The 25,983-nt window shown below is 48.6% G+C and overlaps 1 protein-coding gene and 3 non-coding genes across 5 annotated transcripts in view; 2 read left to right on the forward strand and 2 right to left on the reverse strand.

Annotated features, from left to right (window-relative positions):
- The window catches only part of VAC14 (VAC14 component of PIKFYVE complex), a 94,184-nt gene that overhangs the window by 1,713 nt on the left and 66,488 nt on the right, over positions 1-25,983 (forward strand). For both annotated transcript variants that reach the window (XM_032486704.1, XM_032486703.1), the window contains exons 2-10: positions 10,839-10,989; positions 11,283-11,450; positions 12,478-12,540; positions 13,020-13,127; positions 13,626-13,735; positions 14,020-14,126; positions 15,125-15,259; positions 15,704-15,856; positions 21,871-21,934. In XM_032486704.1, the coding sequence (XP_032342595.1) occupies positions 10,839-10,989; positions 11,283-11,450; positions 12,478-12,540; positions 13,020-13,127; positions 13,626-13,735; positions 14,020-14,126; positions 15,125-15,259; positions 15,704-15,856; positions 21,871-21,934 (1,059 nt within the window). The remainder of the gene's footprint in view (positions 1-10,838; positions 10,990-11,282; positions 11,451-12,477; positions 12,541-13,019; positions 13,128-13,625; positions 13,736-14,019; positions 14,127-15,124; positions 15,260-15,703; positions 15,857-21,870; positions 21,935-25,983) is intronic.
- Positions 7,941-8,011, reverse strand: TRNAG-GCC. The gene has a single exon. It is a non-coding gene; the product is annotated as a tRNA-Gly (tRNA).
- On the reverse strand, positions 8,644-8,714 carry TRNAG-GCC. Its single transcript has one exon. It is a non-coding gene; the product is annotated as a tRNA-Gly (tRNA).
- TRNAG-GCC lies at positions 16,875-16,944 on the forward strand. The gene has a single exon. It is a non-coding gene; the product is annotated as a tRNA-Gly (tRNA).

The following is a 25,983-nucleotide window of genomic DNA, read 5'->3' on the forward strand; positions in this document are numbered from 1 at the left end:
CCAGTAGGGTAGCCACTGACCACCTGTGGCTATTTACATTTAAATTATGAAAGAGAAATAAAAATTTTAAATCCAGTTCCTGAGCTGTACCACCCATGTGTTCAGTAGCCACATTTGACTGTTGGCTACCATAATGGACAGTGCACATTTTAGAACATTTCCATCACTGCAGAGTGCTCTAATCTAGTCTGTGCGATGTCACCCGTTCTTTGACCTCCGGCAAAATCCTGGACTCAGGGTTTCTTAACCTCAGCACTACTGACATTTTGGGACAGATAATTCTTGGTTGTGATGGGCTGCCTCACACATTACAGGATTTTTAGCAGCATCCCTGGTCTCTACCCACTAGATACCAGGAGTACTCCATCAGTTGTACAACCAAAAATGTCTCCAGACATTGCCGAATGTCCCTGGGGGCACAGAATTGCCCCCGATTGAGAGCACTGCCTTAACTGCTTTGGGTTTCAGTTTCCTCCTCAATTCAGGGTTTGGATTTTGCTAAGAGGACCCTCCCATCAGCTCCAACTTTCAGTATGTCCAGAACCACCTAGCTGCTTCACTCATCAATCAGTGCTCTCGTGAGTGCTCTCTTTTCTCACTGCTGGTTCTCATCAGTGCCAGCAAAATGTAATGATGAGTATTGCTGCACTGAGGAGGAGACCTAGAGCTGATGTATAGACAGGTCTTCAAGTCCGTGGTTTTATTGGCTGAAGCTACGGTGACACCCTGTTTAGTCCATCACCTGTTCTGGTTCTGAGGAACAGGGCTTGAGTCATCGGTTGAGTCCTTGAATGGAGGTGTTCATCTCAGCATTATTGTTGCCTCCAGCACAACCTCTGTAAATGCTCTCACTCCACAGGCTGTTCTGAAAGGGTTTTGTCTTTAATGGGGTTCATTTTGTACTTGTCCTAGTCCTTGGTTTGTGGAAGTCAGAAAAATTCCTTCAGGCCTTAACTGGTTCATAGGAACTGTTTAAGAGCAGAGACCCTGTTTTATTTATCCTCAGCAACTAGCACAGTGCCTGGCAGTATGTGACAATTGGCATTTATGGATAAATAATGAATGAATAAATGACCATAGGTTTTCAGTGGGGAAGTAACATTGCAATGTAAGGACTTTGCTACTCAAACTGTAGCCGGCAGACCTGCAAGCAGTATCAGGGTCACCTGGGAACTTGTTAGATTCTCCAACCTCACCCCAAACCTATGGATCAGAATCTGCGTTTTCACAGGACCCTTGATGCTTTGTGTACACTTGAGAGTTGGAGAAGCACTGGCCTAGAAGACTCTACATTCAGTTTCTGGCCTTCCTCAGCCATGTTTGGAATGAGTAGTGTCCTGTTTGATATGTTCCTCAGAGTATATGTTTCACAAATTGTTCAGGGACGGACAGGTCCTTATTTGTGCTTCCCCAGAGAGCTTTCTGCCATCTCTGCTTATAAGGACAATGATCTTTATAAGTAGATTGGATCCTATTTATGATTTAAGATTGGAATATACTTATGACCTATTTAAGCTTAATTTCTTACCTCTGGGCCCTACGTCAGAATACTGAACCAGGCTGTATGAATTGGGGGAGGGAGGTGGACAATTCAGTCCATAACATTGACCATTTTAAAAACTGATTACGTGTAAAGCACCGTATGCCTGTTTGGAGGAGGAGGATTTGGCCATTGTACACCCTCATCTCATTTATTTTGTACAGCTCCCCTACAAGCTGGGTAGTGTTACCCCATTTCACAGATGAGGAGATAGAGGCTTTTGGAGGTTAAATAATCTTTGCAAGGTTTCACAGCTAGAACCAGGTAAAAAAAAATCCAGGTTCATCGGTCTAAAAATGCTTCCCCTCTACAATGAATGATTTTCCCTGCCAGAAAGAGGACATATACTTAATAAAAGAAATTTCCTACTTGAATATCCCCATGGAAGTTTTCACCACCATTTCCAGTTTTCTGGAACCCATCTATCTGTTCAGGTAACAGAGCCAGTACTGCATACAGTGTTCAAGTGAGGAATTAAAATTCCTAATAAGACGAGGATGTTTAATCTTGTTGACGAGACTCTCAGACACTAAAAACGCAGAGATGGGTGCTTAGCTCAACTGAAAGACCCCCGGAATCTCACAAGCATGCTGTGTTAAGTGACCAGGATCTGATGGCTAAATGTGTGGGCCTGTTGGCACAGTCCTGGATAGCTTTACCTGACAGCCTTGCTCCAACATGCCCACACAGCTTTCTCAGGGATAAGATACTTTGGCTAAAATTGTAGAATGACTGTTTCAGGTTTGGCGGGCCCTTGGTTTCAGGAGATATAGTCACTGATCAGTCCTGATGACAAGGTTGGTTAAGACCCAAGGCTCAGCTCTCCAAAAGAGTCCAGTGAGGGGGAGAAATGCCAGCAGGCACTCTCATAAATGTGGACCGTGCCCTACCTTGTGGTGGCAGGGCCCCTCACTGCAGGCTGGGAGAGCCAATTCCCCTCACATTAACCAAAGATGGGCTCACAACCAAGCTCTGGTTTTCCTGATCTTTGAGTTCCCAAAGCCAGCAAATGTAGGTGCCCAGGCCACACGCCCTAAGAAACCCAAAGCCCAAAGGGGAACTCTGGATTAGGGCTCCTGAATGACCCATCCCTGCCTGCCAGGAAGATGGGTGGGGAGGGTTCCCTAGGGCTCTGTGATCGGATCATGGTTGAACTGCTGAGTTTGACCTACCTCTTTGGAGCCTACCACTTCTGTAAGGAAACACTCTTTATTACCAAGTGGTTTAAGACAGCTTTTGGAGTGTGGGTCAGAATTCCACCCAGCACTACTCTATTAGCAGTGGGACCTCAGCAAGTTGCTTCATCGGAGGTCACAGACCGGCAGCCAGGGGCTGTGTCCTGCCAGTAGACCTGTCTAGTTTGGCCCAGATCTTAGGGTATATTGAGAAATTTCACAGTGAAGTTTGGGTTTCTGGCTCCTCTTAAGGAATAGAAAGATGTGTCTCTGTGGGGCCAACATTCCCACACAGCACATCAGGGGACCTGGGGGTCCACCCTCCTCCCCTGACCAGCACATGGCTCCCCAGTTTGCCTCCTGTGTTGGCAGGTTCGCCACAACCCCTCTTACCTCCCTTGTTCTCACTTGTGTCGCCTGCCTGGCCCCTGTAAGCGTTTGAGTTTGTGACCTGGAGCTTAACCTCTGTGTGCCTCAGGTATCTCATCTTAAAAGGAAAAGAAAAAAATGTGCCTTGAAAATAGTATGCTAAGTGAAAGAAGCCAGTCACAAAAGGCCATGAAGTGTATGATTTCATTCAAGTGAAATACCTAGGCTACACAGATCCTTGGAGACAGATAGTAGATCAGTGCTTGCCTGGGGGTGAGGGGACATGGGGGGTGACTGCAGATGGGCACAGGGTTTCTTCTGGGGGTGATAAAAAGTCCTGAAATTGATTGTGGTGACAGTTACACAGCTTTGTGAACACACGAATTGTACACATTTAAAGAGTGAATTTATGGCATGTGAATTATATCTCAATTTTTAAAAACTAAGAGCACCTGTAGGTTTGGTGGCAGTGTGAGGGAAGCACTCATTAAGTGGTCCCAGTGATTGTCACCTGAGATCCAAACATGTCTCCTGCTGTCTCTGACTCCTTTCTCCTTTACAGTTTTTCCACTGATTATGTCCAGCAGGTGCTCAGTATACTTTGTTACTTAACCAAGTCTTAGGCCTCCTCAGAAGCCGTTCCTCAGCGTCAGATGTTCTGCTTTTCCTGTTCAGGTATTGGAGACTAGTGAGCAGGTGGAAACCAAATTACTTAAATACTCAGCAAAGTAGATGGAGGAGACGTTCACCCAGATTCTCTTTGGGAAGTCACTGCCCGGATGTGTCTCCTGAATACAGCACGTTACCTAGAAAACTGGGATGGACCATTGGACTCACCAGGAAGGAAAAGGCAGCCTAACGTCCAGGCTCAGAGTTTTCCAGCACAGGAATAAACGCAACTCTGGGTTTGTCTTTCTGTCCTTCTTGAGCCAGGAGCAAAGCAGGTTCTCAGTCAACAGTGAACAGACATGATCTCGTATAGTGTGTATGAGATCAGTCTGTGTCTCTGTTTCTGATTTTGTTCTGTTTCACGAGCACAGGCAGGGCAAAACACATTACATGTGTTCTCTTATTATTTAATTCTCTAAAAACAATGCAAAGCCACCGAAATGACTAGTCCCACCTTCTAAGGGAAGCTCACCCCTCTGAAGACCTAGGAATGTGTGTGCAGTGCTTGCAACCTCTGCCACATGCTGGCCGGACCACTGGACATCCCTCAAATGAAATGGGGTTGGGATAAATGACATCATGCATGTGAAGTGCCTGGCACCCAGGAGGCACCCACAGACAGGAGCTATGGTGTTTGCAGCGGAGGACAGGACAACATGGTGGCTATCAGACCCAGTGTCAGGAAAACCTAGGTTTGATTTCTGCACCTACCATCTGTAAGTCATGTGACCTTGTGCATGTTTCTTAACATCTTTGAGCCTCAGTTCTCCTCATTTGTAAAATGGGTATTGTAGAACCTAGTTCCGTGGCCCATTTTCAAGTTGAAATGAGATAACACGTGTACAGCACCCAGCACCCTACATGGTGTGTCCTAAGTGCTCAGTAAATGGTTACTCATTTCCTGCCTTTGCATTAGAAGACCAGCCCTAGACCTTCACTGCAACATCTCAACGACACCCCTCATCTGTACACCCCATGTGTCGGGGAAGAACGCTTCAGAGATGTGTGAACACTGGACAGTGGGGACAGTGAGTGGAGAAAGCTGCATTCTCTTTGGGGCCTGAGTTCTGCAGAAGGGAAGTACCCTCTGTGATTGGGTGTGTGCCCTTTGCAGCTGACTCGGTGTAAAAAGATGGGAGGAGGAACTGGTATACAGCTGAGAGGATGGGCTTTGCAGGTGTCAAGGTTCAGCTGCTCTAGCCTTGAGAAAGGCACTGGGTTCCCCTGTGGCTGTGTTTCAGATCTGGAAGATTAGCTAATAACAACCAAAGAAGAAAGTTGTTCTGAGGAGTAACGGACCCCTGAAATTAAATTTAAAGTATGTGTTTAGGAAGGGTTCAGCTCCTCAGTCCTCATGTGGACTGTGGTTGTCCCAAGGCTGCATTACAGAGGCCTAGGGTCCCATGTGGGGCCATATTCTCCTTGTGTAGAAGATGATTCTGGCCTGTCTGTGGCTCCTTCTCCAATCAGGGGCAAAGTAGTGGGATGTGGCACTTTGTGAAGCTGAGAGGAGGGCCAAGAGCTTGGAGTTGGCCCCTTTGGGGATTGTGCCTCTTGGGGAATGGGTGTTTCTGCCATCATGGGACCCCTCTGACGGGTTGAGGATGGAGGGTCTGAGCAATCTCTAGAGGACCCTTTTTCAGCCAGGGTTTTTAGAGAAGCAGATCTCTTCTCTGATACATTGATCAGTAAGTCAATGAAGATCCCAGAGATTTGTGATTGTAAATTTCTGGGTCAAATATTAACTTAAAACTAGTTCAGCTTCAGATCCCCAACCTGTGGCTCACAACCAATAGATGAAAGACGGGTTGTTCTTTTGAAGAGAGACTAGTCCTGGACCTGGGGGCACCCGTATTTCAAACTTAATTCCCTCTGCTTCGCTTTGTAGTAGCTTTTTCTCTCTGCACATTCCCTGTGAAGTAGAGAGGCCATGTTCTGCTGATGGCATCTGTTTGAGGCACTCCGAGGGTTGGAGCATCCATCACCCCTTGGCAGACCCATGTCAGGTCACATCCTGGCATCTTCATCTGTCCCCAGCCACAGCTCTGGGAACCTGGTCCTCTTCAGTTTGGGTTTTGAGATCCCAGTAGTGGTGCCCTTTGTCCCCACTAACTTGAATTATGAACTAGGGGTTAGACCTGTCCAAATACAATTCTAATTTATGCAACAAGTTAGATGTAGATCAGCAGTCCACCCTCCACATTATCGTCCCAGCAGTGCAGGGAACCTGCCTGTATCTCTACAACTGGTCCTTTAGCCCCACCAGCCTGCATAGATCAGTCCCTAGGCAGATGCTTACTGATACCCGACTTAGCGTGTGCAGAGATGTAGAAGTGGGGAGAGGGCTGGCACTAGACAGGCAGAGAATCATGGCATTAGTCTGTCCTCAAGGACTTTACCAAGGACGTGGAGCTGGAAACATGAAACACATGAGAAGGAATCCATGACATTCGATGCTACATTGCTGGGTATGGAATTCGGGGTCACTGAGTCCTTCAGCTTTCAAAGTTGTGATCCTTCCTGGATTGGTCAGGAAAAGCGGGGGTTGGATTTAAGCTGGACTTCGAAGGCTGGGGAGGATGTGGAAATGAGTGGGAGCTTTCCCCGAGAGTGGAGCGGACAGGAGGTGTCGAAGGAATAGACTAGCAGGGCCCAAGCAAGGAGGTTGATCTGGCTGGAGCAGAAGGTTGTGCTGGGAAGCCGGGCAGTAAGACTGGAGAGATTGCTGGCCCAGTCTAGATTGCCCTGAGTGTCACGTAGAGAGTGTGGGTTTGATTTGTGGGATAGCTCTTCGTGCTGTGGCCCTGGGGGTGACCCACAGTGTTCTCATGGCTGATAATGTTGATGAAAACACATCCTCAGGGTTTCCCCTTCAGAGACAACCATTGTTTGTCATTTTTCCTGGCCATGGACATTGTTCTTCCCTCAAGTGCAAGAGTGCAGATGGCAGAGACTTGGGATTCCAAGGGGGGCCTGGGACTTGAAAGGGCCATTGTGTTTGTAGTGGCTTGGGGTTCCCTGAGTTGTGCCCTGGTAGAATTTGAGGTGGAGGAAGCCTTCCAGCTGGTGTAGAGGGAACAGGAAAGGCGGAGAGTGCTGAACACAGACATTCCCTTTGTCCATCTCCTCCCTGCATCAGGAGACCCTGTTAACAGTTGCCAGCTGTCACCTGACATTAGTGCCCTATTCCTCATTCCTTCTCACTGTTCAATGTCTGTTAGCCTTTGTAGTCCTCAAACTTCCCTAAACGCTGTTCAAGTCCATACCACCCACCACTGCAGGTCACTCCTACCTTCCATGGCTGCTCACTGCCACTAGAAGCAAACTCCAGCTCCTTTGCTGAGCATGTGACTGGGAGCTACCTCTCCAGCCCTGTCACCCACCTCTCCCCTACCTGTGTCCTTTGCTTTGCCAAACCAAGTGCCTCCCTCCCTCATCTGAGCCTTTGTTCATGTTGTTCCTTCTGTCTGGGCTACCTGGTCCTGAACAGCTACAGAACAAACACTACTCATCCTTCAGAACCCCTATCAAAAGCTGGCCCTCATGAAGCCACACCTCATTCCCTCTGCACCAAAGATGCTTGCCCTGCTCTCTCTTCTGCCCCCTTCTCACCAGGTTGGGTTTTTTTTTTTTTCCTCTGTTTCGCAAAAAAGTTCTTGAGGTCTCTCTTGTTTTCCCTCTGCCTCATCCTGGCAAAGACCCCCTCAAGGGGGCAGGGAATGCGTCCCTATGCTGGCTCTCAAATGGAGAGGAGGACCCTTTCCAGTTGCTCAGGGACCACTTGTGACCTGAAACAAGGAGACGAGCGAGCTGGTGGTTCCAAGATGGTCTGTGCTGCTGGCAGGGATAGAGCTTCTTTGGCTCCCCTGCCAAAGCCTCGTGGGTGTTGTTTCTCCTATTCCCAGGGCTGCTCTAAATTGTACTGAGCAGAAACATGGCCTGGCTTCCCCAGAGTCCCTAAACAGGCTGTCTGGGCAGGAGTGGGAGGCACCCTGCTTTCAGTGGCTTTGGTGACCCCCCTTAAGAGCAAGGGGACACAAGTTCTACATCTTTATGGAATTTAGGAAACAGGTATATAAAACAAGCTAGGGACAAGTAATTCTCAGTTCTCAGAGTGTATTCACAAATGCTTTGGGCAGGGTGAAATCTCAAATCCAGTCTTTTAAGATTATGAAAAAGTTGGCTGATGCATTGGCCGGGAATCGAACCCGGGCCTCCCGCGTGGCAGGCGAGAATTCTACCACTGAACCACCAATGCTCCAGTTGTCAGCAGCTGTGTGAGCACCTCCCTTTAACCCCTGCCCTGAGTCTCCTTGTCTCTGCTGATTCACAGAATATAAGACCATGCTCTGATGCTGCCACATCAGCACAGCTGCCAGAACAGCTTAGGCTCCAGAGCAGGCAAGAGAAGGCAGGTATGTGAGGGTGGAGGTGGGGTGTGCGTGTGAAGTTACTTTGCCATCAGACCCCAGGACAGAAACTAGAGCTCAAGTGCTTCTCAGTAGCAAAAAACACACTGAGACTTAAATGGTGACTTCCTTCCTTCTGATGTGTGGGCCCTCCCATTCCACGTTCACATCGTGTGTTGAGCTTTTTTATGGTTCTCAGGCTTCACCACAGCTTCCTGCTAGAGACTCACCAGGGCTGATGGGGTGCAGCAGGAGTCCCCTTAGTGGTGAAGGACTTGAAGGCCTTGACCCCACAGCCAGTAGTGCCTCTGGAGAACCCAGCTGCTGTTCTTGCTCACAAAGCAGGGAAGTGTGCTTAGAGATTCACAGCACCCTTGGCTGCTGCAGGCAGGGTGTGGTTGAGGAGCTGGCTCCTCCAGCAGGATCTCTCTGAGAGAGCTTGCTAGGAAAGGCCAAAAAAAAAAAAAAAAAAAAACAGCATTGCATTGGCCGGGAATCGAACCCGGGCCTCCCGCGTGGCAGGCGAGAATTCTACCACTGAACCACCAATGCCTCAGCTGTTCCTTGACACATCTGCAGAGCTTTTCTCAAGGGGCTGTCTGTCCATGCTTACAGAGGAGCTATGATCCATCTCTGGGCCTCATCCAGTCTGTTTGTCCAGTGTGGGAATCCAGCAGGTTTTTTTAGAACCATCCTTGCTGGGCCTTATTACCCTGCTTTAAGAGTGGGGGCCTGGGGAACTGGCTTCCACTTGAGGCCCTTGGTTCAAACATAGCCCTCGGCCCCCTGGAGTGGCCTTGGTGAAGTCACACCCTATAAAGATCAAAGCAAGAGGCCCCTCAGAGGCCGTTTGTGCCGCACCTTCCTGGAATCCCCATCCCTGCTCCCACATCCACCAGCTCAGGAGCCAGGCTTCTTTGGTTCACCAGTGCTCACAGTATAGGTGCCCCTTACAACTTACAGGCTTGAGTCTTATCAAGTCCTGAAACCCCCCATTGAACAACCTTTTTACAGGAGTGGTCACTGCCTCACAGGACAACACATTTCTTTTAAACAGCTCTAATTACTGACAGGTTCTTAACACTGAGCTGGAAGCACACAAACTGAAACCTTTTGCACTAGACTGTCCTTAAAATTCCTCGAGCCAACTTCCCCATTTATGCCATAGGCAAGTTAGTATGCCTGCCGTAAAGGACACAGAGAGATTTGACAGTGAGACCCAGCAGCTATTTCAAAAAGTCCGAAATCTCTGGACCACCCTCATCATACCTTCAGCTGCTAGACTGGTCCCAGTTCCTCACACCGTTTTCTCCTTCCTGGAACACCTCTGCTTCCTTCTCTCCCCGCCTCATCCAAGCCCAGCTCAACTCCTACTCTGGGAATGCGTCTCTGACACCCTAGCCACAGCTCTCCATCACTTATCTAGGCCCCTCGTGCCACTGTTTGCCCACATGAGGCTTCTTACCACAGAGACACCATGAGCTCCCGAAGGGCAGTGTGTCTGTCTTCGTGTCCACTGGGCTCTGGAAAGAGACTCTGGTCCCTGTTGGAGCTGGGCCTCCCTCTGCTTGCCTCTACTTGGCCAGGGCCTGCCTTGGGAGCATCCACTCCCAGAGTGACCACAGGCCTTGCCTCCCTCAGAGAGCCCCACTTCTCCCTGTTAGCATCACTCCCCAGGTAGATACCTTGCAGGTGTCTTTCCCCTTCCTGTCCTCTCCCATATTACATGGGCTCCTGATGTTTTTCTGTTTAATTTTAAAGAGTCCCTCGGTGCTCCTTCCTACTGCCTCAGTCATATTTTGGGCCCCTTTCCTGACCCTGTAGCTGTGGTGTTCTCCTGTGTGGATATTTCAGTCTCCTGTCAAACCAGCCCACCTCCCCCAGCGCAGCCTCTCCAGGATGCCACCAGGGGTACCACATCAAAGCACAGACCTGAGAGTGTCATTCCCGCTACTGGAAACCTTCACCAGCTCATCTTTTCCTTTAACTGTCTCCAGCCATTCCTTCTACACACTAAACTCCACCCTCCCCTAAATACACTATGCCTTTCAGGGACCCCTGCCTTTAACCAGGCTCTTCCCTGTGCCTGAGCTCCCCTGCCTTCCTTTTTTACCAGGAGAATGCTTGTTAATGATTCTGAAATCTGACTCATATGGCACCTCCCACTCAGCCCAGAGACACTTGCCCATGGCATTCTTGCTTCTGTGGTGTGGCTTGGTCTATATTGCTACATGTACTTGTTTGAGTGTAGATCTTGCCTGTTGGACCTGGGCCTAGTTCAGTGCCATTCCTGGAAATAATGACAGACACAGAGAACCTCTTTGGTGCATGAATGGAGGGCTGAGCAAGTGTTGAATGAAAATGGTGGAGCACTGCAGGTTTTGGCCCCCAGCATGACGTTTACTTGTGTTCTCTCAGATTCCATGAAGTGAGATTGCTCCACTGTTTCTGGTCTCATTGTAGACAAGCGAAACAGAGACCCAGAATAGGGAAACAACAGTACCTCCCAGTCAGCAGCAGAACTGGGGAAGGCCTGCCCTGAGATGCCTGACCCCAGATTCCTCTTTCTAAACAGGTCATCCCCCTCCCTCATCCCTGTCCCAGGTCCCAGAGTCATCAGCAGCCAGGGCAGCCTGATCCTACTGGTCCTGCAGCCCCTCTCTTCTCTCTCTCTAGGCTGGTCCGGGAGTTCGTGGCCCAGAACAACACCGTGCAAATCAAACATGTGATCCAGACCCTGTCTCAGGAGTTTGCCCTGTCTCAGCACCCCCACAGCAGGAAAGGGGGCCTCATCGGCCTGGCCGCCTGCTCCATCGCACTGGGCAAGGTGGGCCTTTCTCCTGGAGGAACAGACACACCAGCCATGGCCTTGACTCTGACCCAGCAGGGTTTTACAGACCTGTCATTTTTCGCCATCCTCTCCACACCTTAGGCCAGCAAGGCTGGCTCTCTGGCCTTGCCGCCTGGTTCTCGGGCACGGCCCCTATGCCGGGAGGCTGACTTGCGGAGGGTCTTTTAGCCCTGCCCTCACACAGAGGCCTGAGCATCTCCGTGGGAGCTGGGGGCTGGGGCCTGGGGCCTGATCCAGTCTGAGCTGCTTCTCCTCCTGTTCCATTGCAGGACTCGGGGCTCTACCTGAAGGAGCTGATCGAGCCGGTGCTGACCTGCTTCAATGACGCTGACAGCAGGCTGCGCTACTACGCCTGCGAGGCCCTCTACAACATCGTCAAGGTGGCCCGTGGCGCCGTGCTGCCCCACTTCAACGTGCTCTTTGATGGGCTGAGCAAGGTGACCGCTCCTCCCTCTAGCTGGGCTGAGTTCGTCCCACCCACCTTTCTCCCAGAGGCAAGCGGAGCAGATCAGCACCTGCTGCCGGGGAGGCTTGTTGTCTGTTGAATCTAATGATACATGTTTTAAATGGGCTTGTATTTATGTTTGTTTTTCCCCCCATATCTGTGTTAGCTTATTTTTTATTGCATTTCATTTTATGAAAGCATCAGTCCACCATGAGAGTCAGAAACCAATCATTTGAAAAGCACTGTGGATGCTGCACACCAGAAACTGAAACATTGTAACTGACTATACTTTAAGTAAAAAAAAAAAATTTTTTTAAGGAAAAGAAAAGCGCTATTGGGGGAGGGTACAGCTCAGTGGTAGAGTGGGTGCTTAGCATGCATTAGGTTCTGGGTTCAATCCCCAGTACCGCCATTATAAATGAATAAAGCTAATTACCTCCCCCCACAAAAACGAAAAAGAAAGGAAGAAAGAAGACAAAAGCACTAACTTCCCTTATCGAAGGTGAAGATGGTGAATGCATAGTGCAGACTGCATTTCCCCTGTGAGGAGAGCACAGGCTCTAGGAAAAGCTCTATTAGAAAGGCTTCGGGGTCCCTAATAGCCTCAGCTTCACCCTCAGCTTCTTGGGGTTCCCTCCCTCAAGCTCTACTGCCCTGCTGACGCCCCAGTTGTTTCTAGAGGATCCACCTCACAGCTGCTCCATCCTCTCCGGGAGTGGAGAGGAGACCCAGCATTGTTAAGTTGAAAACCCTTGAGGGAGCCCACCGGGAAGCAACCACCTGACCGGTGGCAGTGGGTCCCGTCCAGAAGTACCTGACCAGGTCAGGGGTCCACTGCATCTTGGCGCCTTTACCAGGTTCCGTTTTGCCTCCCCGCCTCCCATACTTTCTTCCCGGTGCACCGAAAGAGGTGCCCTGCAACGTTCCAGCCACACCAAGGCCTTGGCGGTGGGATTTCAGTGGATTCCTTGTCTTACATACTGACTGTGACCCTCTCTCCACCTCTGTGTCTCTCGTAGTTGGCTGCTGACCCAGACCCCAATGTGAAAAGCGGATCTGAGCTCCTGGACCGCCTCTTAAAGGTATTTGTACTTGGTCTCCGCTTTTATTTTTAGAATCTCTTTCCTTCATCTGTCTGTACAGCTTATAAATTCTATCACTGGCACACTCTGCCTAATTTAAAAAATGTTTTTCATTTACATACAGTAAATGAAACAGTGTACAGTTCTGTGCCAAGTGTATAGAGTTATGTCACCAGAAGGATCAAAATGCAGGACTGTTCTATCACCCCTAAAGTCCCCTCGTGCTAGCCCCACCCTGCAGCCAGCAGGGGGAATGAAATGGGCCATTCATGCCAAGCTCACCAGAGCGTTCGATCCAGACCACAGAGATGTAGGTAGGGTTTTTCCTTCAGACTGTATGATGGATGCTCTGGGGGCCTCTCCTGCCTGGCTCAGGGTCTGCCATCTTCCGTGGCCGCCTGACCCCTGGCTCCAGCCCTGGCCAGGGATTGGTTCAGGCGACCCCTGCCCCCAGCAGCTCACATGCCTTTGACCCACAGGACATTGTGACGGAGAGCAACAAGTTCGACCTGGTGGGCTTCATCCCTTTACTGCGAGAGAGGATTTACTCTAACAACCAGTACGCCCGGCAGTTCATCATCTCCTGGGTAAGATCTGACCCCTTGACAGTCTTTCTTCAGACGTAACGAGCCTCTATTTGAGTAAAGTCAGCTTTCTGTCATCCCTGGGCGTTTCCTGTGGCTGCAGAGATGCCTCATTGTTATCCAGCTAGGAATCAGTGACACTTATTCAGCTCTGCCCCCAAAGCCCATCATTTTTGAAAGCATATAGTTCTTTCCTTGTCCTCAAAATCACCCAGATTCCTCCTTGAAGCCAACAGTACTCCTTCCAGCTGTCACACCTCTTCTAATCTTGCCTGCCTTTCCCATGCGTTCCCTCCTCGCCTGGGCATCTGAACTGCCTTGGGGCCCTGCACATTGAACAGAAAGAACAGCTGCTTGCACCCTCTCCCCCGTGGGTCCCCTCAATTCCCTGAAAAGCTGTCTCAGCAGCGCCCCTCCTCACTGGCCAGTCCCAGAGGATGGGTGAGGAGATGCAGGTTCTTGGGCTGGTGACTTTCCCTGCTGGTTTCTTCCCCGGGTCAGATCCTGGTTCTGGAGTCTGTGCCAGACATTAACCTGCTGGATTATTTGCCGGAGATCCTGGATGGACTCTTCCAAATCCTGGGCGACAACGGCAAAGAGATTCGGAAAATGTGAGTGAGCAGGGAGGGGCAGGTTGCCAAAGCCCTCAGTGCATATATATACCCCATATCCAACAGACAGGCAGCAGCGGGAGGACACAAAACTCACTCTCTTCCTCCTGATTGGTGTGCTTCCCACTTTGAGGAGCTGAGAGCTCATCCATCCCCGGCTTCTGTATCTCATAAAATGTGATCCCCCCTCTGGGTGGGTGACCCAGAGCAGAAATGGCACTGGTGGAGGCTCCTCCAGCCCTGGCTGGCGTGTGCTATTTCCCTTCTCCTCTGCTCATTGGTAGGTGTGAGGTGGTCCTTGGAGAATTCTTGAAAGAAATTAAGAAGAACCCCTCCAGTGTTAAGTTTGCTGAGATGGCTAACATCCTGGTGATCCACTGCCAGACCACAGGTGAGTGTGTCAAGGCTCCAAGGCCACCACCCTCCTTAGAAGCACCTTCTCTCTCACCATCTCAGAGAGAGTCTTTGTGGGAATGTGAATCAATGTGACAGTGGATCCTAGAACGGTGGGTCCTTGTGGAAGAGATTCCGGTTCTCTGCCAACATGGAGGCCCTTTCACTTGGTATGACCTTAGAGTGAGATCTGGAGGCCTTCTTGCTGTCAAGCTTGGCATTAGCACTGTGAACTGAAATGCTTGGAGGTTGGGGTCATGTATCTGTTTGCTTCTGTTGAGTATCAAACCACCACAAAATATAACTGCTTCACACAGCAGTCACTTGTCATTGTCCTGGGTCTGCAGATCATCTGGGTGGCCCTACTCACCAGGGCCAGGCTGGGCTGGGCCAGACCATGTGCCTACAGTCAATTGGAGGGTCAGCTGAGGCTGGGCTGGGTTGTCCATGATGGTGTCACTCATGTCTGGCAATTGGCCAGCTATCACCTGGGGCAACAGGAATGGTCGTTCCAAGTGTCTCATCCAGTGGGCCAGCCAGATGCATTCATGTAGCATCAGCGGATTCCAAAAGGCATGGTAGACTTGAGCAAGGCCTCTTAAAGCCTAGGCTGAACCAGGCACACCACCATTGTTACTAACTTATCTTGGCCAAAGTAGTAAAACCAACCCAGACAGCAGGAGTGGGGAAATAAACTCCACCTCTTGATGAGAAGAGCTGCAGAGCCCCATTGTGGGGGCATGGACCCAGGGGTGAGTAGAGAGTTGTGGCTGCTTTTACAGTCTGCCGGAAGATTTCAGTTCCATGTCAACCTGATACTTGTATGTACCTTTGGAAGGAAGAAGCAAGGGTGAGAGAGCATAGGTGAGGGTCGAAGCCCTGCATGGCCTCAGGTCCTCTCTAGTTCTCCAGTCCCATCTGTTGGCATGGTCAGAGGGAGGGAGCACTCCAGCTGCCTGTGCTGATCCTTCTGGAACCAGCCAATTCCTCTTCCAGACGACCTGATCCAGCTGACAGCTATGTGCTGGATGCGGGAGTTCATCCAGCTGGCCGGCCGGGTGATGCTGCCCTACTCTTCTGGGATCCTGACCGCCGTCCTGCCCTGCCTGGCCTACGATGATCGCAAGAAAAGTATCCTTCACTCTGGAGAAAGGAAACAAGAGCAGCCCCAAATGGGGCCATGAAGTTGCAAGACCTTGGAGTGAGGGTGAGGGCTCCCTTAGGATTTATCACACCTCCAGATAGCCCCTGGCATCAAGGCAGCAAGAAATGGAGCTGAACATGGACAGGGAGAGCCAGGGCAGCTCCAGGGATGCTGCCTTTCCCAGACCTCACTTGATTATTTACAGTTCTGGAGCAGCTCCCAGGTCCCAAGATTCCAACTCTCTGAGCTCTCACTGCCTCACCTGGGTGGGGGACATCCTGTTGTTGGGAGGTCCATCAGGAAGGGGCCTTATGAGGAGATATTTTGTGGGGACACCAGTGTGGCAAGGAGAATGGGAACTCAGTTCAGCCTGCCTGTCTGCCCACTAACATACCCCTGGGTCAGGCTGTTCCTTACATCAGTGGACTCAGGCATCAAGGAGGTGGCCAATGTGTGCAACCAGAGCCTAATGAAGCTGGTCACCCCTGAGGATGACGAACCCGACGAGCCAAAGCCAGTGGTGCAGAAGCAGGCAGAGCCCAACCCCGACGACTCCTTGGCAAAGCAAGAGGGGACAGCCAGTGGTAAGTGGGCTCTGCCTCCCGCCCCTCACCTTCCAGAGAGGGCCACTGGGAACCAGAGGTTGTAGATCTTAACTTGCGGCCTTACTTAACCAGCCAAGGCTGCTTTCCATGTCTTAACTCCTAGTTCTGGTAACAGCCCAGTGAAGGAGGAACTGCTATCTTCATTCTGTAATCAGCTCAGGGAAGGTAAGTAACACCAGCAGAATCTGACAATCTGGCAGCTACTAAGTGGCAGAGTCGGGATTTGAACCATGGCCGTCTGCCTCAGAACCCATAGCTCTTAACCCTTACTGCCTCAAAGACCATTAATGCTTTTCTTAATGTTTTTCTGGGTCTAGCTACAGTCAACATAGAAGGGTTTGGAGCATGGCAGGAGTACAGGCTGCAGGATTCACTTGAGTCTTGGCTGCAGGGTTCACTTGACATCCAGTGATTCACAAGCTGGCTGCCTTTGCTGTGCCAGTCATTCTCAGGGTGAGGGGGTTAATTCTGGTTTATTTGGTTCTTGGGAATTCCATTGCTCTCCTTTCAAACTCCTTTATAATTAATGTCTTGTTTATCTGTAATGTGAATAAACCATTTTTATTATTGATTGGAGCCTGGAGTTTGACTCTCTAAATGTTACCTAGAACTCTGACTTTTTTAATCTCGTGGTCCTCTATCTTCACTGAGAGGTCACTGATCAGCTCTAGGGTGACGTTCTTCTTTGCAGAATCAGCCGAAGAGTCAATTGACGCAGATGCTAGTGAAATCTTTAAGGCCAACAGACTGAGGTCTGGCCCCCAGAAGCCAAAAGAATTTCTAAAGCATTTTCTCCCCTGGCGTTTCTCAGGCTTCTTTTGAATATCTGAGCGGAATGTCAGGCACATGTGCCCTGTGGGCCTCCTCCCATGGATTTGGTCTGTAGAATAAGCAGCATTCCATACAGGACCATCTCAGGTGTCAGGTTACAGCGGTGCTAATGCCACTGTGAGCTGAAGCTGCAAAACAGCTGGGGGCAGAATCCCTCTCAGCTGGAGCATTGGTGGTTCAGGGTAGAATTCTCGCCTGCCACGCGGGAGGCCCAGGTTCGATTCCCGGCCAATGCAGCTCTGTCAACCTTTTAGACAATCTTCCTAAGCATTCTTGAAACAGCTCCCAGCTCAGGAGAGTCTTATCCTAAATCAGGATACATTCAGGCAGCTTGGCTCCAGATTTTACTGCCTCATAAACAGCACTTCAGCAGATGCAAAGCTCACTTTATAGTAGTTCCCAGAGATGGCAGCAGCTGGTTTTGGGGCTCCACATCCACTCCAGACTCGCTCAGCTTGTAATTAACCAGCATTTTACCAAGGTGCCAGGAGAAGGTGCCAGCAAGCCAAGAGAGTCAGGATTTAGCTATTCAGTCCACAGGTTCATCCAGCCTCCTGCTTACTCTTACTCTGCTCCTCTCTTCCAACCTGGCAAAGGCAGGAACCACCTGCCTGGTCTCGCTGAACTACAGCCCCTCTCCTCGATGCAGCCAGCGTTGTGCATCCCACAGCACACCGCACTGTCTACTGCACACCACCAGGCAAGCCCCACAGTGAGGCCTGTTAGCCAGGCCCTCTGAGCACACACTCATACGCCTGCACATGCATGTGCCCCACCCTCACGTCTCACCACAGGGCTCCAGTTGAGCCAGGCCCTCGTTTGTACCACGCTGCTCCCAGCCCCCTTCACTTGCTCTGGCTCCCCCTCTGCCCTGCCCCCTTGAGGGGTCCACAAGTCCTTTCTGTGACTCTTAGTTACTGGGCGTTCGATGCATCCTCCCCGTCCCTGATTGTCTCAGGTGTCACAGCCTAGATTCTGCACTCAGAACTCTGCCTGTGAGTCCTGGCCCTGCTGACTTCCTCTCTGTGGCCCTTAGACAAGCCACTTGGCCTTTCTAAGCCTCGGGTTCCTTACTTGTTAAATAAGGAAACAATGATAATACCGGACCTGTAGTGTGGTTGTGAATTCTGAAGATTTTTGCATGTGAAGCTCTTAACACATAGCACAGGTCAAACACTCTAAAGAACAGGTGTTTCAGCGTCAGCTGTTTTAATTCATGTTTATAATGAGACCCACTACTTAGCAAGGTTGTCAGGGGCAGGGCTTTCGCTCTCGGCTTTTAGCATCAGCATTGCCCAGGTAGTAATGGATCCCCTGTGGGTCCTAAATGAGGGATCGTAGAGGGTCAGGGATGGAAGTTCATGTGTTGAGTGAGGACCAGAGCTATAAATATGGTTTCTGGTGGAGGGCTAGTGACCGCCTTTGGTGAGCATGTAATGGAATCCACCCATTTGCAGAGCTTTTGACGGGACTGCACATATCAGCACCCTCTCTGGATACTGCAGATGCAAGTGAATCAGACCCAGATGCTGCCTGCAAGGAGCTCGGGGACAGATCTGCAGATGAGTGATCATGTGATATCAGGCATGGTCACAGAGCACTGGGGGCACCAGGCTGGGCTTAGTGAAAGTTATCTGACCTGGATCTTTTCTTTCTCCTTCACTTCCGCTCTCCCTAAGCCCACCCCGACTTTTCACTCTGGTTATAAAGGAAATACACATTCTCTGGAGAGATTTAGGGGAAAATGGAGACATTCCTACTGAGAGAAGGCAGAGAGTAAACAAGTTAAATATATTATCTGGCAAATACATTTGGCTGCGTGTATCAAAAACCTTAAACATTTAAGAATTTATTCCTAGGAAATAAATATAGATGTGGGTCAGGTTATTCATCTTAAACCCCTAGCAAATGTTAGCTCATTTATTGTCATAACAAGCCTCTGATGCAGGCACTGGTCTTAGCCCATTATAAAGGTGAGGAGATGGAGGCCAAGGCAAGTGACCTGTTCAAGGTCACACAGCAAGTAATTAGGGGAGTCAGGCCCAGGGGCTCCCAAATCTGGAAATTGATACAAAATGACAACCAAAGAAGCTTGGCTTGACTGGGAATCCCAGAATTGCAAAGTAAAACAATGTGTCATTTTTACTCATTTTACTTAAAATATTACTAATATCTCCCATGTGAGGCTTTAGGGGAATGACTACTCCTTGTTCCTGAAGTGTATGTATATTTTTGAAGTGCATATGTACTGGTTGACCTTCCTAAAGGGCAGCTTGGCAGTATCTGTTAAAGTAGCAATTGTCTGACCCTCCCACTCCCACTGTACTTGGGATCCTGGAGAAGGGCCTGCTCTGGTGTGTAAGGAAGCATGGGAGAGATAAAAGAGTGAAAATTAGGAAACAATCAAAATTAATTTGAAGCCAGTTTCTAACATCATATCGTTTCATCTATAAATGAATGTGTTTCTACAAGACAAGAGGGAGAGAGGCCATCAGCTGCACGGAGCCCCAGCTGCAGTTCCCGGGTGGCCCACCCAGGCTTCCCCACCTGCCCTCCTCACCTTTCCCCAGGCCTGTTGCAGTGGACACTGGGCTGCTCAGGAGGACCAGCTGGTGCCCACAGCTTCCCCTGGTCCCTCCGAGCTGTGCCTTGTCCCCAAGAGGGCCTCTGGGACTAGAGAGAACAGGTGACAGCTAAGAGCTTTTCTGTTCAACATGAAACTCCAGGCCCTCTTTACTGGGGGACTGAGGGAACATCCATGGTCCACACTTGAAATAGCACTGCTTGAAGCACAGTAGGAAGTAAAAAAAGCAAGTTGCAGAAGATATACTCTGATCCTATTTATGTTTATGTTTACAAAACAAACTACGGACCGAATACAAATTTTGCCAGTTTTTCCACTCTATCCTTTGTTGAATCTGGGACCCCTCAGTTGCATTTAGTTGTCCCATCTCCTTAGTCCCTTCCAATCTGTGATAGTTCCTCAGTCTTTCCATATTTTCTCCCATTCTATAGGTTGTCTTTTTGTTTTGCTTGTGGTTTCCTGTGCTGTGCCAAAGCTTATAAGTTTAATTAGGTCCCATTTGTTTATTTCTGCTTTTATTTCTATTGCCTGGGTAGACTGCCCTAGGAGAACATTGCTAAGATTTATTTCAGATAATGTTTTGCCTATGTTTTCTTTTAAGAGGTTTATAGTGTCTTGTCTTATGGTTAAATCTTTAAGCCATTTTGAGTTTATTTTTGTGTATAGTGTGAGGGAGTGTTGTAAATTCATTGATTTACATGCAGCTGTCCAGTTATCCCAACACCATTTGCTGAAGAGATTGTCTTTCCTCCAGTATATGTTCTTGCCTCCTTTGTCAAAGATTAATTGACCAAAAGTTTGTGGGTTTTATTCCTGGGCTCTCCTATTCTGTTCCATTGAGCCATATGTCTGTTTTTGTACCAATACCATGCTGTTTTGATTACTGTAGCTCTGTAGTATTATCTGAAGTCTGTAAGGGTTATTCCTCCAGCTTCATTCTTTTTCTTCAGTATTGCTTTGGCAATTCTGGTTCTTTTGTGATTCCATATGAATTGTAGGATTATTTGTTCTAGTTCTGTGAAAAAAGTCCTGGGTAATTTAATAGGAATGGCATTAAATCTGTAGATTGCTTTGGGTAGTATGGCCATTTTAACAATATTAATTCTTCCAATCCAAGCCATGGGATATCTTTCCATTTCTTTAAGTCATCTTTAATTTCCTTAGTCAATGTTTTGTATTCTCCTTATATAAGTCTTTCACTTCCTTAATTAGATTCATTCTTAGGTATTTTATTACTTTGGGTACTATTTTAAAGGGTATTGTTTCTTTATTTTCCTTTTCTGCTATTTCATTATTAATGCAAAGAAATGCAATGATTTCTGAATGTCTGTGTCTTCTATCCTGCTACCTTGCCAAATTCTTTTATCAGCTCTAGTAATTTTTGTGTGGAGCCTTTAAGGTTTTCTATATATAGTATCATGTCATCCATATATAATAACAATTTTACCTCTTCTTTTCCAATTTGAATCCCTTTTATTTCTTTTTTTGTCTAATTGCTATGGCTAGGACTTCCAATACTATATTGAATAGAAGTGGTGAGAGTGGGCATCGTTGTCTTGTTCCAGATTTCAGCAAGAAGTCTTTCAACTTTTCAGTGTTGAGTATTATGCTGGCTGTAAGTTTGTTGTATTTTTTTAATTTAAGAAAATAGCAATTACACCCTATTTCCTGTAGCCCTCAGCAACCTCTGATCTACTTTTTGCCTCTATAGATCTGCCTATTCTAGACATTTCATATAAATGGGATAAAATATGTGATCCTTTGTGACTGGTTTCTTTCATTTTGCATGTTTTCAAGGTTCATCCATGTTGTAGTGTGATCAGTACTTCAGCCCTTTTTGTTGCCAAATAATAGTCCATTGCATGGCTATAACACATTTTGTTTATCTATTATTAATTATCAGTTGATAGACATTTGGATTGTTTCCACTTTTAGTTGTTGTGAATAATGCTACTACAAACCTGTTGTGCAAGTTTTGGGGTGGACATTAGTTTTCATTTGTCTTTAGTTTATACCTCATGGTGGACTATGGGTCATATGGTAACTAATAGTGTTAAGCCTTTTGAGGAACTTCCAGGCTGTTTTCCAAAGCAGTTGCTCCATTTCACATTCCCACCAGCAATGTATGAGGGTTCAGTTTCTCCACATCCTCACCATCGTTTGTTACTAACATCTGTGTTTTTTATTTTAGCCACCTAGTGGGTGTGAAGTGGTATCTTGTTCCAGTTTTGATTTACATTCCCCTGATGGTTAATGATGTTGAGTGTTCTAGAAGTCATTTTTAACATCCTTTGCCCTTGAGCCAACAGTCCCTTCTCTGGTTTCCCAGATGTGTTCAGCACTGGTGACTCCCTCCTTATGAGGTCACTGTGCCTAAAAACTTACAAGCATGGGTACCATCCAAAAGCTTTGGGGAGTGAGTAGGCATTGGATCCTCAGGGCTCCAGAGCCATGTCCCTTTCCAAGAGATAGAATCAGGGTTTTGGGGACTAGCAGGTCTCTTGTGACAGGAATCTTGTTCATTCAAAACACCCCAAGAGCCTTATTCATGAGGCCTTATTCCTCTTACTCTCCCTAGGAGGGCCCGATGGTTCGTGTGACTCCAGCTTCAGTAGCGGCATCAGTGTCTTCACTCCAGCCAGGTAAGTGCTTTGTTCTAGCCAGAGGTTTTTGTGGGAAGTGAGCAGCCTAGAGCTTTGCTGGGTGTAGAAGACTGCAGTGAAGCTTTGTGGCAGAGTCTTGGGGCCACTACTTATAGGACACAGAAGGTACCTAGTGAGGGAGTTTGAAAGATATTAAGCAAGCCCAACCCACCCGGTTCTGATGGGCAGGTAGTCTCTTAGGAAGGATTAGAAGCTGTTGGAGGTCAGTAAATACAAGTTGTAAGAATGTAATGCATGGTGATTACAGGAAGATACTTGCAGATTGCTTTTCGCCACCCCTTTTTGCTCATCCAGAATAACATGGGACTGATGAGACTGACCATGAAGGGCTGTTTGAGGACCGTCCAGAGCACAGGCAGTAATTAGTTGAATCTGAGAGTGCATATACTGGGCTGCAGGAACTGTCCTTCTCCTGGGCGTCCAGGTCGGCTGTAACAGCGCAGCCTTCCACGTGGGGGCAGTGCAGTCTCAGTGGCAAGATAATCCCTTCCGTACCCTGCAGAATGATGGCATTCCCCTAGGGAAGGAATTATCAGCATTTTGTCCCTGTATGAGTCCCCTGGACTTGCCCCATGTCACTTTTTCCTTGGTTGGAATTGGCCATGGGGCTGGAATAAGTGGAGGTTCTCCTATAGGATTTTTCTTGACTCTGAAGTCAACATTAAACCTGGGCACTGGGGGAACTGGTCACTCATGAAGAGAGGATATACATTCAACTCCAGCAGGCTCTGTTCTCCCCAGACCCTTAGAATCTTTTCTCCTTTTATATCTTTTTTTTTAAATTTAGTTTTATCTCTAAGGACCCATGGGTGTTTTCAAAGTATTCAAGTACTGATTATAAATATGGACTGTTCCTAAGACCTCTCCCAAATTGTTTCAGCAAGCCAGTAAACATTATTCATTTGTTCATTTTTAGTTAATTGTCACACATGTCCAGAGCACCTGCCTATGTTCAGCCCTACAGGTTCCAAGATAAAGATACAGCCCCTGAATATGGTCCCTGACCTTGGGGTTATTTCTCTATCGGGGAGGCAGAGAAGTAGGCATGAAGTGACCGGAAAGGGTAGTGATTGTTGTGCTGTGGTGCTTAGAGGATATTGGGGGCAGATGGTGCCCCAGCTGAGGCTCGAGGGAACAGTGGCTGACAATGAGGAACACTGGGAGAGTGCTTCCTAGGCCCGGCTGTACTCAATGTTTTGTGTCACACCATTAGGTTTTGCTGATGTTTAATCCCGTGGGGTCAGTAGTAGTATTATGTCCACTGTAGGGCTGAGGAGGGACAGGAGGCCAGGGCTGCTGTGTAGAGAATGGATTTAGGACTCGGGTGGATGCAGATTAGTTAGGGGGCCACCTCTGCCATCCCAGTCAGAAGGGATGCAGGTTCAATCTGAAGAGGTGGCAGAATGGAGGAAGCTGATAGATTTGAGATATTTTGAAGGTAGAATTCCCGATGGAGGGGATGGAATGAGGAAGGAAATGAGGGAAAGAATTTCTGAGTTTGAGGCTTGAGCCAATCAGGATACCCTGGTATGTCACAGTCTGGAGCAGAAGGAGGAACAGGTGTGTGAGTGGGTCCATCCAGAGCTGTTTGAGGTGACTCGGAGCCACCCCCAGGAGCGATTAAGAATATTGGATTCCGGAACTCGGTGGGGAGGTCTGGATGGAGATGCAGGGAGATTGGCTTGTCCTGCAGAGGAATCTGCTTTTGTTCTGAAAGCCCTGGGAGTTGAGGGGAGCAGACCTGAGATTTAGAAGGCACTCTGGCAGTGCTGGGAAAGGTAGATGAGGGAGGGGGACAAAACTGTCAGCAGAAAGGCCTGTTGCAGACTTGTCACTAATCCAGGCTGCAGGGGATCATCGTGCTCTCTGGGGGTGGCAGTGGTGGGGTGGGGGAGGTCTGGGAGGAACAGAGATTGGACATAACTGACCACCTGGGAGGTGGGCATGACTCCGCTGCCTCTCTTGGAAGACGGCGATCCCAGATTCGCTGGGACTGGTTTAAAGATTGCCTTGGTTCTTGTGCTATGGCCAGGAACCACCTGGCTGGAACCAGTGTGTTGGTATCTACCTGTCATTCAGAAGCAAAGGTGGATCCTACCCTTTGAAATTAAAAAAAACTATCGAAAACAAATTATCCAGTGCTTTCTGTTTCCCTCAGACAGACGTTTCTTCGTGGTAGCTGCCAGTTTGAGTCACTAGCTATGCTGGAAAGGAGGGTGGCCTTCAGAGTTGTAAACCCAAAGCTGAGGCCCTTGACCCCACCCCCCTATCCATGGGAGAAGGCAGCTAAGACAGTAGGGTGGGGTACTTCTGCCAGAGGGGGACGGAGCTTGGGCAAGATGGCATCTTTCTGGGTCACCAAGAAACAAAACCCACCCTGAGACTTTCCATGTATGCTGCTTGCCCAGGGCACTGTTTACAGGTGCCAATTTCACTCAATTCAGACCAGCCAAGGGCAGCAGCCAGACTGGGGACCCCTCCCATGGTAGAGAAGCATCCCTGCCTGGCAGAACACAGCCAGTGAGGTGACACTCCTGAGCCTCTTAGTGGTCACTGACCCCTTGAGAATCTGATGAAAGCTCTGGGCCCTCTTTACACACAAAACTTGGAATATACTTTCAGGAGTTCAGGGATCTCCTCAAAGCCAATCCTTGCACCCCAGATATTTTTTTAATCGTTAAATCCTCACCTGAGCCTAAACACATGAAGACTAACTGACTAAACCCAAGAGTGTCAGCCTCTTCTCCCTCCCTCATCTCCCCTCTGTCCCAGGATGCTGGGAGAGCCACATGTGGCCCCAGGTGGACAGTAGCCACAGGGGAGAACCACCTGAATGAGCAGAAGTGGCGAGGTCACTGTAGTGAGGAGGGGCTCCAGTTAACGGAGCCTGGCTTCCTCCACCCTCCAGGAACACGAGAAATGCACACAGAATTGGAAACCAGACTCCCCAGGAAGGGGTGGGGAAAGGGATGGAGGAGGCATGCTTGCAGCTGAGGAAAGTGTTAAGGAAGAATAGCCTCCACCTCTTTCTCTCTCTGTCCCCTCCCTTCTCTGTCCCTGGCTCTGTCAGTCTTTCTCTGTCTGTCTGTCTAGTGCTGCTTGTATGTTCATCATCACTGTGAATCCTCTGAATCATGTCATCCCACTGCCTGGGCGCACATCCTGACTTCACTGCTCCTGGCTGAGTGACCCTGGGCAAGCAGCTTAACCTCTCTCTGCCTCAGTTTTCTCATCTGTAAACTGGGCATAATGATTATACCCACCCTATAGGGATTTGGAACTTAAATAAGTGTGAAAAAGCACAGAACGGTGCCTGGCCCACGGAAAGCACTTTACACATTTCAGTTAACAGTTATTATTACAAGAACCTTGTCATTATCCCCATTTACAAATAAGGATATGGGCCAGAGAGGTTAACATCTTGCCCAAAGTCATTCAGCTAACTAATGACCAACTTAGAATTCAGGCTAAGTCTATCTGACTCCCAGGCCCACAGATTTGGGCTTTGTTAAGCACAGTTGGGGAGTTGCAGAAGCTTTTTGAGTTGGCCTGTGACCTGACACAGGAGCCCTGGACAGGTGTTGCCATGTGCACAGGCTTCTACTCTGATGCCCTGGGCTTTGCTGAAGACCAATGTCATGAGGGACATTCTGTACTGGTCTGTTGGCACAGCTGGCTACATAAGATCTAGAAAGATCTAGAAATCAGTGCTTCCCAACTTTTAGCATCTGCTAATTGAAAAAAGGTTGTAAAGATCTTTTCTAAAAAGCAACTTTGAATTCAGTAACAATTCCTTTTTCAGTATTTACCTTTGTTCCAATCAGATTAGAGCTGTAATATACAAGTGCCGTAAGGAGTAAGATGTTACAGAAATAAAGTGCTGCCTTCCAGAGAACCGTTGGGGTTTATCGTGGTGTAGTAGTATCAGAGCACTATTCAGTAAATCAATGTTTTAATAGCTGCAGTAGCGCCATGCATTTGGAAATTGTAGTACATATACGTGTAAGACCTGCATTATGAGATGCTTT

Source organism: Camelus ferus, chromosome 9, assembly GCF_009834535.1.
Source record: "Camelus ferus isolate YT-003-E chromosome 9, BCGSAC_Cfer_1.0, whole genome shotgun sequence".
Lineage (NCBI taxonomy): Eukaryota > Metazoa > Chordata > Mammalia > Artiodactyla > Camelidae > Camelus > Camelus ferus.